The sequence below is a fragment of the Plectropomus leopardus genome, chromosome 20 (genome assembly GCF_008729295.1).
Source record: "Plectropomus leopardus isolate mb chromosome 20, YSFRI_Pleo_2.0, whole genome shotgun sequence".
In the NCBI taxonomy this organism is placed as follows: domain Eukaryota; kingdom Metazoa; phylum Chordata; class Actinopteri; order Perciformes; family Serranidae; genus Plectropomus; species Plectropomus leopardus.
The window spans coordinates 26,121,538-26,136,772 of NC_056482.1; the positions used below are offsets into that span (position 1 = coordinate 26,121,538).

Sequence of the window (15,235 nt, forward strand, 5' to 3'; positions counted from 1 at the left end):
CACTGCTTCACCATCATGTGATTTTTGTTTTTTTACAGCATTTTTTACTTCAACAAATAAATAAATATCAACAGTTTACAAAGAATGGTTAACAAAGACTTTATATATGTAGACAAAGACAAGAAAAAATATGCACGATAAAAACTCATTCAGCCGAGTATTAGTTAAATATATACAAACCAATAACATGCAAAAAATGTTTAACATTTTTGTATTCCATGAGTTGGTGAGTTGGTACATAAAATGTTGATTGTTATATGGAGAAGGCCACAAGCAACTTAACATGACAGAGCCCAAAAAATCGAACAACATTAGTAAAAAAAGGTCAAACACAAACAAAACAACCCAAAAAATCCTAAAAATGAAAAAAGTATTTATTTTATTATATTTTCGTCGTGACATAATTGTGAACATAAAATTACTTTAGTTCTAAATATAATTTTCAGGACATTTTCGGTATTTTTTGCATAATTTTCTAATAATCCTCCCCTCTTTTTTTAAACTAATTTTTAGGTCGTTATCTTGCCACCTTTTACTCATTTGTTTCTTGTCCCTCTCGTGTTTTTCTTTAATCGAACCATTTTGTTGTCAAAGGTTAAAAAGCTCGTGAGAGGCGTCTGAACGCAGCACAGGAAAAGTGGTGCTGATCCAGGTTTCAGAGGATTCAAGAGTCAGAATCCTGATTTGCCATTTTCGTGTCTAAGTGAGAGACGGTGATGAGGTTGTTGACGCTGGTGGAGCGTTGAGCTGGAACAGGCTGCAGTTTAAAGAAAATCACTTTGTGTTTGTGTTTCTGGGCTGAAAGTATCTGCAGCTGCAGACGTTAAAGGTCAGTGAATCTTCACACGAGGCCGCGGCGACTCTGAAAATCCACCTTTCTGTTTGCTGAAGCCTTGATGTGCGCCGTTTCAAAGGCCTGTGGAATAAGTTGTGCGGGGACTCCCCGCGGTGCGGCGATACCTGGGCGACCTCCTGATCACAAAGACGGGATGAAAGGGACCGCTCGCTGGTCGTTGACAAGAGTTTTCATAGAAATGGCGACGTGCGCCGCAGCTCACGGCCATCGGGACGGTTGTGCCCGTTTCAGAACATCACAAGGGTGTTTTATTGATGGAGAGGCTCCAAAAAGCCCGATCTGTGCTGACAGCCACAACAAGAACGAGCCTCAGCGAGGATGTTGGGCTCTGCTCACAGTGTGAATGAATCAGATCCTGCAGAAAGCTGCAGAGCTGCAGAGCTGTAGAGCGTTATTTTTCTGTTTTTCCTCTTTTGATTTCCACAGATCAGTCAGTACGTTTACGTGGAGCTCACTAATCCGATTCAAATCGGTTTAAAAAGCCAAACAGATTAAACATGATCCATATAAACACCTCAGTCAACCTAAAGAGGCCAAAACTGATTCAGATTTGGAAAGGTGGAGTTTTAACCTTTTCACAAACCGATCTAAAGAAAATTTGTATGAATGAATCTGTATTTTCAACATGTGAAATAAAAACTTTCTTCTTTCAGAAATATGGAAAGAAGGCAGTGAGCAAAGAAAAGAAGAAATTATGCAAAAAAATAAATAAAATTACCTGAAAATTAATTTTTTTAAAAATAATAAAATAAAGAAGCAAGCAAACAAGAAAAATGGCCTGCAAAAACTCCTAAAAATTATAATAATTCTGTAGCATAATTTCAAATATGCAATTATGATAATTATAAATATAGATTTTTTTCCCTAGTTTTAAAAAAAAGAAATTTTTAATCTACTAATTTCTTGCAATTTCTGGAAGAAAATGTTTTTACTAATTTTGCATTTTGAGGGACATCTTTTGCTAATTTGGTCATAGTCTTTTTCCCAAATATTTGACGGAAATCAAACCACTTTGCTCGTGCTTTAAAAGCTCGTGAAAGGCGTCTAACCACAGACTGAGAAAAGTGACGCCAGTCCAGGTTTTAAAGAGTTAATGCAAAACTTTGGGGCGCCATCATGAAACCAAAGAAACCTCAAAGGACAGCGTGAGGTGTTCAGAGCAGAAATGCTGCTGCTGCAGTCAAAGTTAAACGTCAGCTGCATCCTGAGATTCAGTTTTTCCTCATTTAAAAAGATAAACACACAAACTTTCGGCATGTCGTCACTTTAAGGACGACTGCAGAACTTCAAAAGTCAAAAGCAGCCGGCTGCGAACAGATCTCCTCACTCTGGATCGGCGTGTCGGGTCGGGTCGTTATCTTTGACCACGCAGGCGGAGAGTTTATGTTTCGCTCTGGACCTTCGTCTTCAGCCGCGGCTTCGATCCCACTTATCTTTAAAGAGTTTCATCTGCTGGTTTTGTGTCGTCTGACCCTTCGAGCTCGGCGTTCACGCCGTTATCCCGCGGCGTTATCGGCCCTCGTTCCTCCTCGTGTCGCCTCTCTGTTTTTATGTCTGGCTGCTTTGGAAAAACAAGCGGCGGATCAGTTTTACTGATTATTTCCTGCCCTCTGATCGAAGCCCAGATCAGCTGCTCGGGTTTGTTGGAGCGGAATAAAAATCTGCTGATTTAGAAACGAGATCCAAACGTTTCGGGATAACATCTTAAATGATGTTTTTATCTAGAAGTTTGTGATCTGCTGCCACAAAAGCTCCGTTTTCAGTGCAGTCAGACGCCTGAGAGGACGAGGCTTTATGTGTGAATGCTGTTTGATGCTTTTAGGCTGTAAAAAAAACTCTTTATTAATAGATGTGGTTTTGTCTGAAGTGTTTGTTTCGTACATGCAGAACAAAACGCTGAACGATGGTTCAGCCAGACTGATGAATAAATGTGCAGAGAGAGAGAGGGTGAATACACATGCACAAAATATTCAGCTATTTTGAAAAAGACAATATTCCTGCAAAGCTTTTTACATGGCAGAAGAATTTAATATTGCTTTAACCCTTTGAAACCTGAGCAAACTGGCTCGATTTCTTTCAAAAATACTGAATGTAAAGAAGTCAACAAGCAAATTCATAAGAATTGACCCCAAAAATTTGCTAAAAGTTCCTAAAAAGGCAGGCCAACAAAAAAATAACCTGAAAAATGATCAAATAAAATAATGATAATGATAAATAATAATACCATAATATTAATAAAAATATTTTTTTCTGTAACATAATTTTAATTATATAAAATAAATAAATAAATAAATATATATATTATATATATATATATATATTATATATATATATATATATATATATATATATATATATATATATATATATATATATATATATATATATATATATATATATATTATATATATATATATTATATATATATGTATTATATTTGTAATTTTCTAGTGATTGTCTTTCTTTTCACAAATTTTTGGGTCATTTTTGGTCACCTTTCACTAATATTTTTGCAAGATGTGGGACACGCTATGACAAGCCTCTGACTGCATTTTATTTTTTATTTTTTTTACAGCAAAATTAACCCTTCTCTTGCGATGTTATGCGGTGCACACAGTGCAATGCGAGAGCAAAAACTATTTTGGCGATAAATGGAGGTTTTTTTTTAAAACAGACGTTTCGATTTGGCGTATTTTACATTCGTAGTTTCAGCTTGTTCAGTTTAAGGGTTAATGGAAACCTGCATAGTGTCTGAATTTTCTTGTTTGGTTTTTTTTTAATCTCTGCTAGAAGAGCTGTCTTTGAAGGACAGGAGAAAAACATCAATCTAACAGCTGATTCCAAACTTTTCGGCAGTTATGTAAGGTTCGTTTTAAAAGGTTGTTTATTTCCTTTCGTCCTCTTTGTTTTCTTTTAATGAAATCGCTTATTTTTTCCAGTTTTATCCATTCGCTGGGTGACGAGTCTCTTGTCTGACAATCCTCACAGAAAGCTGAAAGGCCCATCAAACTATATCTGTCACAACACTGAATGTCACCGCAGATTCCCATCAAACAAACCTCAAAAAATGCCACAAGTCTGTCAGCGCTCATCAGCGTATCTATTGTCTGCTGCCCAGGAACTAAACGGAGCACATTAATCTTGAAAACGGCGACGGGGGGGAAACTGAATATAGACACAATCTGCGCTTTTAATGGACTTCTCAACATCTGGGCTTTAATTATTCATCCGATGAGCGAACCGAAACACTCAGGTAGCAGCGGCGAAGCTATGGAAGCTGTCAGCACATTTTTCTGATACATGACAGCGAATTAATTATACAATATGTTCAGCAGGCTTTTTAAACTCGATCAGAAAGACTGTGGACGTGTATTAGCGGTTCAAACCCGAGGCCACGTTTACAAACACACAGCTCATTATGATTCTGCTTCTTCTTCCACCTCCATCCACCCGCACTCACGCGCCTCCTCTCATAACACATCATCGCTCAGACTGGTTCAAAGTCACACCGTGACCCTCTCGCTATGAAAAAAGGTAATTGGGATGAGTGCAACAGAAAAACAAAGGCACAGTGAATGCAAATGTATGCTCACACACACACACACACACACACACACACACACACACACACACCGGAGAGACCAATTAAGGACAAAGGATTGTCAGCTCCCAACTGCTACAAACGCTTTTGAGAAAAAATCCTGTCAACACAGTAAAGATAACAAAACCACAAATGTGCAGCTCGGTCAACAAGCTGTCGTTTTTAGTCGGAGAGGGTCCGTGCACCCACAGTGGTCTTTCTCCTCGTTCCGTATTCAGATTTTCCTGTTGACCAAAATCCTCAACACAGAACTGTGTAAGGATGTGAATAATGATATCAGCGCATCAGCAGGTATCGATACACTGCTGGACGCTGTCAGGTTGAAACGCTGCCGGTAACGATGAATAAGCAGAGTGAGGCGGGTCAGAGGGGAGGTGGACGGATCAAACAAACCCTGGACTTTCATGTGGGAGCCTGTTTTTTGCTTCCCGTTTGATTATGGAGCCAAACCGTGATGTTTTTTGTTGTTTTTTTCTAATCCTAAATATGTGCTTTCATTGACATCACGGTAACATCCTGTTACGTCAACAGCAGACGCAGGATACCTAAAGCGTAATATGTAGACGCAGGAGGATACCTAAAGCGTAATATGTAGACATAGGATACCTAGAGTATAATATGTCCTCTGACAAACTGGCAATACGTGATGACTTGGGCTGACAACACGTTGGTGTATTTGATTAAATATGCTTAGTTTTTATACATACATAGTTTTAATATGGAAATATATATAATTATTATTATTATTTAAAAACACATTATGGGAATGGAATGGGACAGGAGTGAAAATCTACTCCAGAGTCACCCTCTTCTGTGAGGTAGACAAATCAAACGGGTATCGGAAAAAAGACGTTTTGGTCCTTTTTGGGTTTTTTGTGTTGCTCTCCCTCCGTCTCTACTGTCCCGGGACACAAAAGAAAAAGAAACTCAATACTAAAACACTGTAAAAAGATTGATCTGTCTGACTCCAGACTGCTGCAGCTTCACATCATCTGAGCGCGCTGATCTGTGGGTCTGCGGCTGCGGGTGACCCTCGTCACATCACACTTATTGATTCGGATCCACAGTTATAGAAATATCGATCAGTGCAGCTCTGAGCGGGCAGCACTACAGCGCTCTGTTTGGGATCGATCCTGTGATGAAGCTGCAGTTCACTTTATTGAGAAATGTTTGTTTCAAATTGCAAACTGCAAGCGGCAAGTTTTTTGAGCATTAATCACTTATTTAACCCTTTGAATCTGGAGCAAATTGGCTTGATTTTTAAAAAAAAAACATAAATGAAGAAATGAAACCAAGATTCTGTCACTGAGTTGCCTTTTTCTCGCCTCAAATGCTTTCAGAAACACGTTTTAGCTCAACGTTTCACCATCCACCATCGTTGCACGTGTATGAGTTTGCATGACGTCATCCACCAGCAAGAGTGTTTATTGGTCTCGTGCCGCGCAGTGCATTGTGGTAGTTGTAGGTTTTCTACCTCTTGAACAAAAGCAAATGTCTCCGTCGTTTTTTCTCTGTTTTCTCTGGTCACGTTGCACCAATTTCAAGTTTGCGTCTTTCTGCTGCAGAGAGGGCTTTGTTTTATATGAGAAACCTGTTTATAACAGTAAAATACTTCTTTAACCCTTTAATACCTGCATCAACATCAGTTTTCCTGTGCAGTGTTTAAAGCTCTGAAACCGGAATAAAAATATTTGATTTCTTTTGAGAACACGGGAAAAGCCACAATGAGCAAAATGACAAGCAATATCCAGCAAATTGCAAATAAATAAATAAAGTAAAAGGTGAAAAATTGGGTGAGGGGGTTATTGCATATTTAAAAAAAAAAAAAGGAAATTTTCTAGAAAACTGAACTAAATTTATAATTATTTTAATTCTTATTTAAAATTATGTCACAGAAAAAAATTTGTATGCATTTATGTATTTATTTGTTTTGTAGTACTTTCTTAACCCTTTAAAACTTCTGCAAATTGGCTAGATTTCTTTAAAAATAAAAATAAAATCATACCAATAATTGCAAAACATTAGTAGATAATGATGTGTATAATTATATATTTAAAAATATTATCCTTTTTTGTTTTGATTTGTTTTAACTTTCCCAGTTTGGGTTTTTTTTTGTGTTAATTTCTAGATAATTTTCTTGTACTTTTCGCTTATTTCTTGCTCAGTTTTGGGTCATTTCTTGCTAAGTTGCTTGTGCCTTTTTCCCATATTTTTGAAAGAAATCAAGCCAGTTTGCTCAGCTTTCAAAGGGTTAATTATGACTGTTACATTTCTGCCAATATATCCAGCTAAATCCTACACACTGGACCTCGGGCTGTTTGTCAGAAATGTTCAGAGTTTTGTAGCTTTATTTTCACTCAAATGAAAATTAGCATTAAATGACTTGAAATGAGAATATCAAAGTAGTGCTACATCAAGAGCAAAGGTTTTTCTGTGTGTGTGTGTGTGTGTGTGTGTGTGTGTGTGTGTGTGTGTGTGTGTGTGTGTGTGTGTGTGTGTGTGTGTGTGTGTGTGTGTCAAACATCTGCTGCTGAGTGGCTGCCTAAGTAATTGCAAGCTGTGAAAGCTGAAATGAGTTTCTTGTTGACGGCGGCTTTGACACATCCAGCAGTAATGCAGGTACATTTTCCAGAAATTTAGAAAGAAAAAGGGGGCTGTTTTTTTTTCTTTTTGAGGTGGAAAAAAAAAAAAAACAGCCGAACAAAAAGAATAAGAAGAAAGAGGTGCTCGTGCTGTGGAGAGGATATCTTCCCTGACTTATTTCCCGGCTGATATTAACGACAGCAGCGGTGCTTCCTTTTTGCTGGAGGAGAGCGTAAATGACACTCTAATGTAGATTAAAGTGAGACTGCACCATGAGGGCTTTTCACTGTGTGCTGGGTTGTTGTGAGGGTGGACTGCAAAGTGTGTGTGTGTGTGTGTGTGTGTGTGTGTGTGTATATGCTGCTCTGTGCTGTTTTTGAACTAAGCTGCTGGAGATGGCATTTTAGCATGCACGGCAGAGCGGTTTTCCTGTCTATGCATTTCTCTTTTTTTTTGTAGTTTCTCCCCCTCTTCTCTGCTCGGCTCCTGTCATGCTTAACTGCCCTGTCTCCCTGCTACACCATCACCAATGTGTGTGTGTGTGTGTGTGCGCGCGCTCGGTATGTTGTGTGAAAAGTGGAGGTAAGCTCGAGCGAGCTCTGGCTGTGCCGGCTAGATAACCCCTCTCCTGATAAGCGCAGCAGGACAGTGACAGAAACACCCAGAGTCGTGCTCTCTGGGCATTTTCAAAGACCTTCTTTTTTTTTTTTTTTTTTTTTTTGTCTTCCAGCTTGAGACGATTCCTCCTTCTCTGGATTTAAGGACATTTTGGGGGTTCAGTCTGGATCTCCTTTTTTTTTGGTGATTTATTTTTTTCCCTCTTTAAAAATTTTGTGATGCTTTTTGTTCTCTAAACATTTTTGGTGATTTTGTTTTCTTTTTAAATTTTTGGTATTTTTCAAACATTTTTTTCTTTTTTTTTTTTTTTTTTTTTTTTACATTTTGGTATTTTTCAAAACATTTTTGATGATTTTCTTTTTTTTATGTTTTGGCATTCTTTTTCATGGTGATTTTTAGCCAGAAACTGTAAAAACAGAAATCACGGTTAGATTTTTGGTTGAACGCCTCTTGCGTTTGCCCAAATCACTCAGGCCGGCTCAAGGAAAAATACTTTAAGATTTGGTAGGGTCAAAGAAAACAAAATACAGCCACCCTCCTCTGACAGTTAGGCCTCGTCTTACTCTTTGAAATGTTACACTGCTCCATTGTCTCTCTGACTCCTTCCAGATAAAGACGTCCCCACAGCCGTCCCCTCCTCGCAGCGTCCGGCAGAGACTCCAGCAGAGACTCCAGGCAGCACAAAGGACAGCAGCCCCAAAGCCAGAGGCTCGTTGGCCGGAGGTTTGCTCCAATCAGTGCTGACTCAGAAAGGACGTCTGGTCTCCCAGAAAGGGGAGATCCTCCCCTCCGCTCTGCCCCAGAACCTGCTCCCTCTCCTGGGCAGAGGACTCAGCGTGGGCTCCCTCCCTGGAAGTCGGTCCCTGGAGCATCAGAGCGGGGGATTACTGAGGCGGGTGAAAGTCCCGGCGTCAGCTGCAGCGTCAGGCCGAGGCGGCGCTCCAACGGAGCCTCCGCCCACAGACACACACTCCCAGCTGCCTCACACGCTGACGCACGCACACACACCTGAGCAGGAGGAGGTCACCACTGTGGGCACCATGCTGGACGTGGACACGGAGACAGAGACAGAGACACCTCCGTCAGGTACAACTTCACTGTGACTTGTCTTACACAGCAGGGCAAAGTAACAAAGTACATTTACTCAAGTGCTGCACTGAAGTACAGCTTAGAGGTACTTGTACTTGATTACTTTCAATTCATGCTGCTTTATACGACACTTATTTCAGAAATTAACCCTTTGAAACCTGAGAAAACTATTATTTATTTTAAAAACATGGGAGCGACTCATAAAGAAATGGTTTAAAAACTGAGCAAGAAATTAGAAAAAAAGAATATAAACAGAATTTTTGTTTATTTAGGTATTTTTCTTTTAAAATTCGTAGGGATTTTAAAAATCAGGATTAAATTAGGATTATTTTTTAATTTTCTTGTTGAATTTTCTTTCGTAAATTTTGGTGATTTTTCTTTTCTTGTAAAATTTATGGAAATAGAAAAAAGCTGCAAGAAAATAACCAAAGGTTTTGGTGATTTTTCCTTTAAAATTTATGGTGATTTTTAAAAAAAAAAAAAAAAACTAGCTTAAAATAAACTTTGGTGATCTAACGTTTTTGTACTTATTTATTTATTAATATTGTTTATTTTGCACAGTTATCTTGCTATTTTGCTATCCCTTTGCTGCTGCAATGTTGGAAATTTCCCCACTGTGGGACTAATAAAGGATTATCTTATCTTATCTTAAAAAAAAATTTAAGAGACCTGTTGCTGTTTTTCCAGCAGCTTTCTGGGCACCAGATATGGAGGTTTCTTAGGGGCCCATCATTGTGTTTCCAGCAGCTTATTAGGCAGCAAACATGGGTGTTTTGTGTTTGTTTGCTTTTTAGCTGAGTTTTAGGTACCAAATTGTGGTGTTTTTGGGGACTAAATGCATTTTTTCCCAATATATTGAAATGGCACTAAGCGGGGCTGTTTTGCAGCTTTTTGGGCACCAAAGTTGGATGTTTTTCAGAAACCCATCTGTTTTTTAGCATCTTTTAAGGCACCAAATGTGGGTGTTTTGTAGTTATCCATTATTGTTGAATATCGCTGTAAAAAGCAGATTTCTTTTCAGATTTCTGCTACATAATAATGTGGAAATGTAAGCGTCCATGGTTTGCTGAAACCTTTAAATCACGCTTAGTTTAGTACTTGAATGAACATAGATGCTTTAATTCCACCTCTGTGCTTTTGAAACGCGATGAATGCACGACTTTAAGTGTTGATTTCGATGTTTTTCTTCCATTGTGATTCAGTGAGGACGTGAGCTCTTCATCCATCGCTGATCTCCCATCAGTCTTTGGAGGAGCGGAGAATCTGATTATTTATTTGCAGTCACTGTTAACAGGCTGGCTGTGCCTCCTTGTGTCTGCTGTGTAGCTGCTTTGATCCCTGTAATTTCCGTCATTAATTATACACAGCAGGGATTTCCAATGAGTTTCCAGTCAGGCTCACATTAAAGGGATTACAAGGCAGGCTGAGAACAAAAAGGAAATAAAAAATAAAACAGGCCAGTGCAAAATAAACTCCTCTGCTGCACTTTCAGCTCTGTCCAGCTGCATGGTGAATTTCTCCGACCCGGAGGGATACATCGACTCGTCTGATGACCCCCCTCTGCCTGACGGCGCCTTCTTACACTGCACCTACACTGTGACCGTGTACACGGGCTACGGCGTGGAGCTGCAGGTACACCGCAGCACACACACACACACACACACACACACACACGGACTGCAGATAGAGCAGATTGACTGTGAGCTCTGTTATCATGCTGGACATCATGTTGCAGGGAGGTGTGTTTGTGTCGCTGTGTTGTGATCTGATCTGATCTCAGGTGAAACTCTGCCTCCCAGTGGCAGCTGCTGCTACTGATCTCTGCTCTGAATGTGCGCGGGTTTGTTTGTCACACACTCAACATTTCTCTACATCCAGTAAAGAGACGCTTGTTAGCCGCCTGCAGCACTGCGCTGGAAATATCTCTACATAAAAATACAATATATACAACAGAGAACATGTATACGACAAAGACAAGGTGTGCTAAATGAAATATGGAAAATGTTTCACAACACACCGATCAGCCAAAACATCAAAACGACTGACGTAAAGTGAAAAACATTGATCATCTTGTTACAAAACGATGCTGCTGTGCTCCAACTACCCAAACACTGCTGTGCACCAGGTACGCCCAGTCATGAAAACAGTGTCCCAGAGCAGAAGACTGCCCCATGACACACGCAGAAACTGTGCAGGAATAAGATAAGATCGTCCTTTCTTAGTCCCACAATGGGGAAACTTAAGCAAAACAAGGTGCAATAGTACATTAAAAAAAACAAGTTGCAATAATATGTAAAAACAGGTGCAATAGTAAAAAACAAGGTGCAATAAAAATAAGGTGCAATAGTTAGTTAAAAAAATGTCTTCAAAACAATAAAAACAACAATGCACACACAGTAAAAATACCAGTTAAAAAACAATAAATGCATTCATTCATCAGTTGCACATGTCCATCATGAAATAATCCACACGTGTTACAACGGTACTTTGCTGAACAGTGAGAACGAAACGCAGTCACGCGTGTTCAGCCTGGGTGGTGCTGAGGACGTTGATGGACAGTGGGACGTTTTTGAACTGGTTGTGTCCACTAAGGGGGACTCTGTGCCGTCTGCCTGCCTGACAGTAATCCTGGGATGTAGTCTAACTGTATGATAATCTAATCTAACCTAATTCTGACTGTAAGTGTCCTCGTGTCCTCAATAGTTTCAACCTCGAGACGGTCCTCACAAGGATAGCGGCACAAGCACACAAACACAGGATGTAATTTCGGATCCCTGCAGCTGACAGTTTTATTGGTACGCCACACAGATTTCATAAATTACCAAAACAAAATGACAAAATGGATTGTTTTTCCCTCTAACGTGGGACAACTATCAGCACATTTTGGAACGAGAGCTACACTCTTTGAGGAATTTGCAACATCATGATGCAAATTGAAATGCGGAGACAAAAACGGAGACGATTCTCTGCTGCAGACACTCAGGACTTCAGCTTCTCCATCTGAACAAGACACAAAATGAGGTACAGCTGAATTTGAGACGTTTATTCGAGCTGATTTTTAAAGATTTACTGTCTCTGTACCTGCAGAACCTTTAATGTTCTGCTGCAGACGTGCACACGCAGCCCCCTCAACCAAAGCAAAAACAACACTCAATTTATTAAAATATATTTAAAAAAATATAGGAATACAGTGGTGGAATGTAACTAAGTACATTTACTCAAGTACTGCACCAAAGTATGAATTTGAGGTACTTTTTCATGCTACTTTATACTTCTACTCTGCTACAGCTCAGGTGGAAATATTGTACTTTTCACTTCACTACATTTATGACAGCTTTAGTTTCTTTACAAATTAATATTTTTGCTTAAAAAAACATTAGTTTATAAAATATGACATTTTAGTTTTAGTTTAGTGGATTTACAGAAAATTATATTTAATTCAGGGGGATGTGTTTTTTTCTTTTTTGTCTTTCGAGTTATTTATTTATTTTTATATTTTTAAAGCAATTTTGGGTTTGGGGTCTGTATATTTTTCTGTATTTTTTTAGTTATTTGTTTTCTTTTTTTAATCATTTTGTGTTTTTTCCTTTTTAAGTAATAATTTTGTGTAATTCTTTTTTCTTTTTTAACTAATTCTGAGTTTTGTTTTGTGTTTTTTTTTTAGTTTGGGGGTGTTTTTTCTTCTATTTTGCTTTTTTGTATACTTTAATACTTTTTAATACTTTTCATTTTTGAGTACTTTTACTTTTAATACTTTATGTACATATCCATTATAATACTTTCTTACTTTTACTTTAGTATTATTTTTAATGCAGGACTTTTACTTGTACCAGAGTATTTTACTGTAATGTATTCAGTAAGGGTCTGAATGTCTCTTCCACCACTGTATCAGTCTAACAGCTTATAGACCCGTAAAGTAAAACTTGACTGTTAAAATTACGCATAAAAAGGTCAGCATCACACCGTTTCTTGTCAGGTATTTGTGATCTTTCAGTAAGTTTTTAAAAGCTCTCGGTGTAAGTGTTTCTGTCTTTCTCAGATTAATGAGGAGCAATAACAAACCTGCCTTTATAGTATCTTTTAAATGCAGCCTGAGCACCATTTGCTTTTATTTACCAACTGCAATGTCTGAAGAAAACAGACAAAACATTACCTCATGAAAGAATATGTGCTGTCCTGAGGGATAATGAGGACTAATTTCTTAAGATCTGGAGCCCTTTCCTAAATTATTTATCATCTGAGCTCAAACAAACTCTGTTAAGGGGTCGATGCCCTTCAGAGTGGAAGCAAAATAAAATTTCCTAATTACTATTTCCTGATACTTTTTTAGATCACCTTTTACCACATGCTATCGATGTGGTTTTTTGGATACCGTCATTGTCAATATTTATTTTTTTATTATTTCAATTTTTCTTTTTAAAATATCTTTAATCATATTTTACAGCCATATTTTACCCCTATACGTTATTTTATGTCACTCTCCCAGTGAGCTCCATGCCAAGAGAGAGACTAGAGCTGGTTTCACACTCTGACTGAGCCGACCACCAGGGGGCAGGATATCAGCTGTCTGTGCATGGAAAGGCAGATTTCAAGACTAAATGCTGAGAAGGCCCCTAATAGTAACTAAAAAAAGTATTTTCTTTGTCTTCTGTCTTAACTGGCGTCCTGGTGTGTGTGTTCAGGTGAAGAGTGTGAACCTGTCAGAGGGCGAGCAGCTGTCCATCAGGGGTGCAGATGAACGAGGCGCCCTGCTGGTCCTGGCCAATCACACGCTGCTGGTCGAGGGTCAGGTGATCCGCAGTCCCACCAACACGCTATCCGTGTACTACCGCTCTGCACCCGAGGCCAGTATGGGCATCTTCCAGCTGCACTACCAGAGTGAGTCTGCACATTTTAATATTCATAAATACATTTTCTCACAAATATAGAAAGACAGAGACAGTGCATGTGTCTCTTTGTAAGAGAGATGGTTAAAAAACAAAAAAACATTTTAAATCTGCTGTTGAACTAATCTTTTCAGAAGGCAAAGAGCAATTTAACAAGACATGGCCCATAAATTAACAAGAAGAAAATGACCTAAAAATAAGAAAAAGAAAATGAATACTTGATATGTAAATAACTCAAAACTTGTTGAGACCCCATCCATTTCCTTATTTATTTCACTATATATAAGTATGTAAATGTTATCACATCAAGGAATGTCATGACGCTGTCAGTTTAGATTAAAAAAATATTTATTTTACTATTTTCGTATTATTTATTTTTATATCATTTAATCGTGTATTTACAGCCGTATGTTACCTCTGTGGGTTGTTTAAAATCAAATGTCCTTTTTTCATGTTATATGTATATGTGGAAAACTTGAAATGCTCCAAAAATTTCATGACATTAGTCGATAAAGAATTTTCAAAAAGTAGTTATTTATGTATTTAATATTAGTGTTTTTTAATATAGTTTTTATATTATTTCGTATTTTTTTAAATATAATTTTCAGGTAATTTTCTTGCACTCTAATTTCTTGCTAATTTCGGGTAATTTCTTTTGATGCTCGTTGCCTTACTTTCCATAATTTTAGGAGAAATCAAGCCAGTTAGCTCAGGTTTCAAAGGGTTAAACACGCTATACAAATTCAGTAAGAGCGAGTTCTTCAGTGGGGCCTGCGGCCGTTAGTGCTCTGTACATTCGTGCTAATTGCATCATCAGAAATCTTCTCCTTTAATCACTTAGCGCGCTGATTGAATCTGTCGTGTGAATTAGCTGATGAGAGCTCTGATTAATTAGCTCTCGTCTCATTAGCGGGCTGAGAATATGGGAATTTGTATAGAGCGTGAGTGTGTGTGTGTGTGTGTGTGTGTGTGTGTGTGTGTGTGTGTGTGTGACTGTAATGGATATGACAGCGACTGAAAAGGGGGAAGCGTCAGAGGGTTAAGACTCACCTTTGCCATTGATCACAGCCATCTAATCCTCTCACATCAGCGGAGGGTAAAACCACAGAGACGCAGAGTTTCACTGACGCAGATTAACCCTTTAAAAACTGAGCACATTGGCTTGATTTCTTTCCACAACACAGGAAGAGGGCAAAAAGTAGCTAAATAAGAAATTGCTCAATAAACAGCAGGAAATAAGCTTTTAAAAAATTATCAGAAAATTACCTGAAAATAAACAAGAAAAAAAGTTGAAAAAAAGACCAAAAAATGCTGAAAAAAAATCCCTTTTTGAGAACATAATTTATTATTTAGACATAATTTTAAAAAAATCTAATTATCAGAATTAAAAATATAGTTGTCCCTACAGTAATTATCCAGTTAATTTTGTTTCTAATTTTAATTTTTAGTAATTTTTGTGGTTCATTTCTTGTCAATTGGCACGAACGTCCACTTGGACTCAAATATTATTAATAATAATAATAATGATAATAACAATACAAGATAATTATTAAATAAGAAAAAAAAAAACAAAATGACCTGTGAAAGTGCGAAAAAAAATTA

The 15,235-nt window shown here is 38.1% G+C and overlaps 1 protein-coding gene across 2 annotated transcripts in view; it reads left to right on the plus strand.

Annotated features, from left to right (window-relative positions):
* LOC121959730 (seizure 6-like protein) overlaps positions 1-15,235 on the plus strand; it is a 67,419-nt gene that overhangs the window by 33,114 nt on the left and 19,070 nt on the right. For both annotated transcript variants that reach the window (XM_042509200.1, XM_042509202.1), the window contains exons 2-4: positions 8,268-8,744; positions 10,240-10,379; positions 13,430-13,625. In XM_042509200.1, coding sequence (XP_042365134.1) covers positions 8,268-8,744; positions 10,240-10,379; positions 13,430-13,625 — 813 coding nt within the window. The remainder of the gene's footprint in view (positions 1-8,267; positions 8,745-10,239; positions 10,380-13,429; positions 13,626-15,235) is intronic.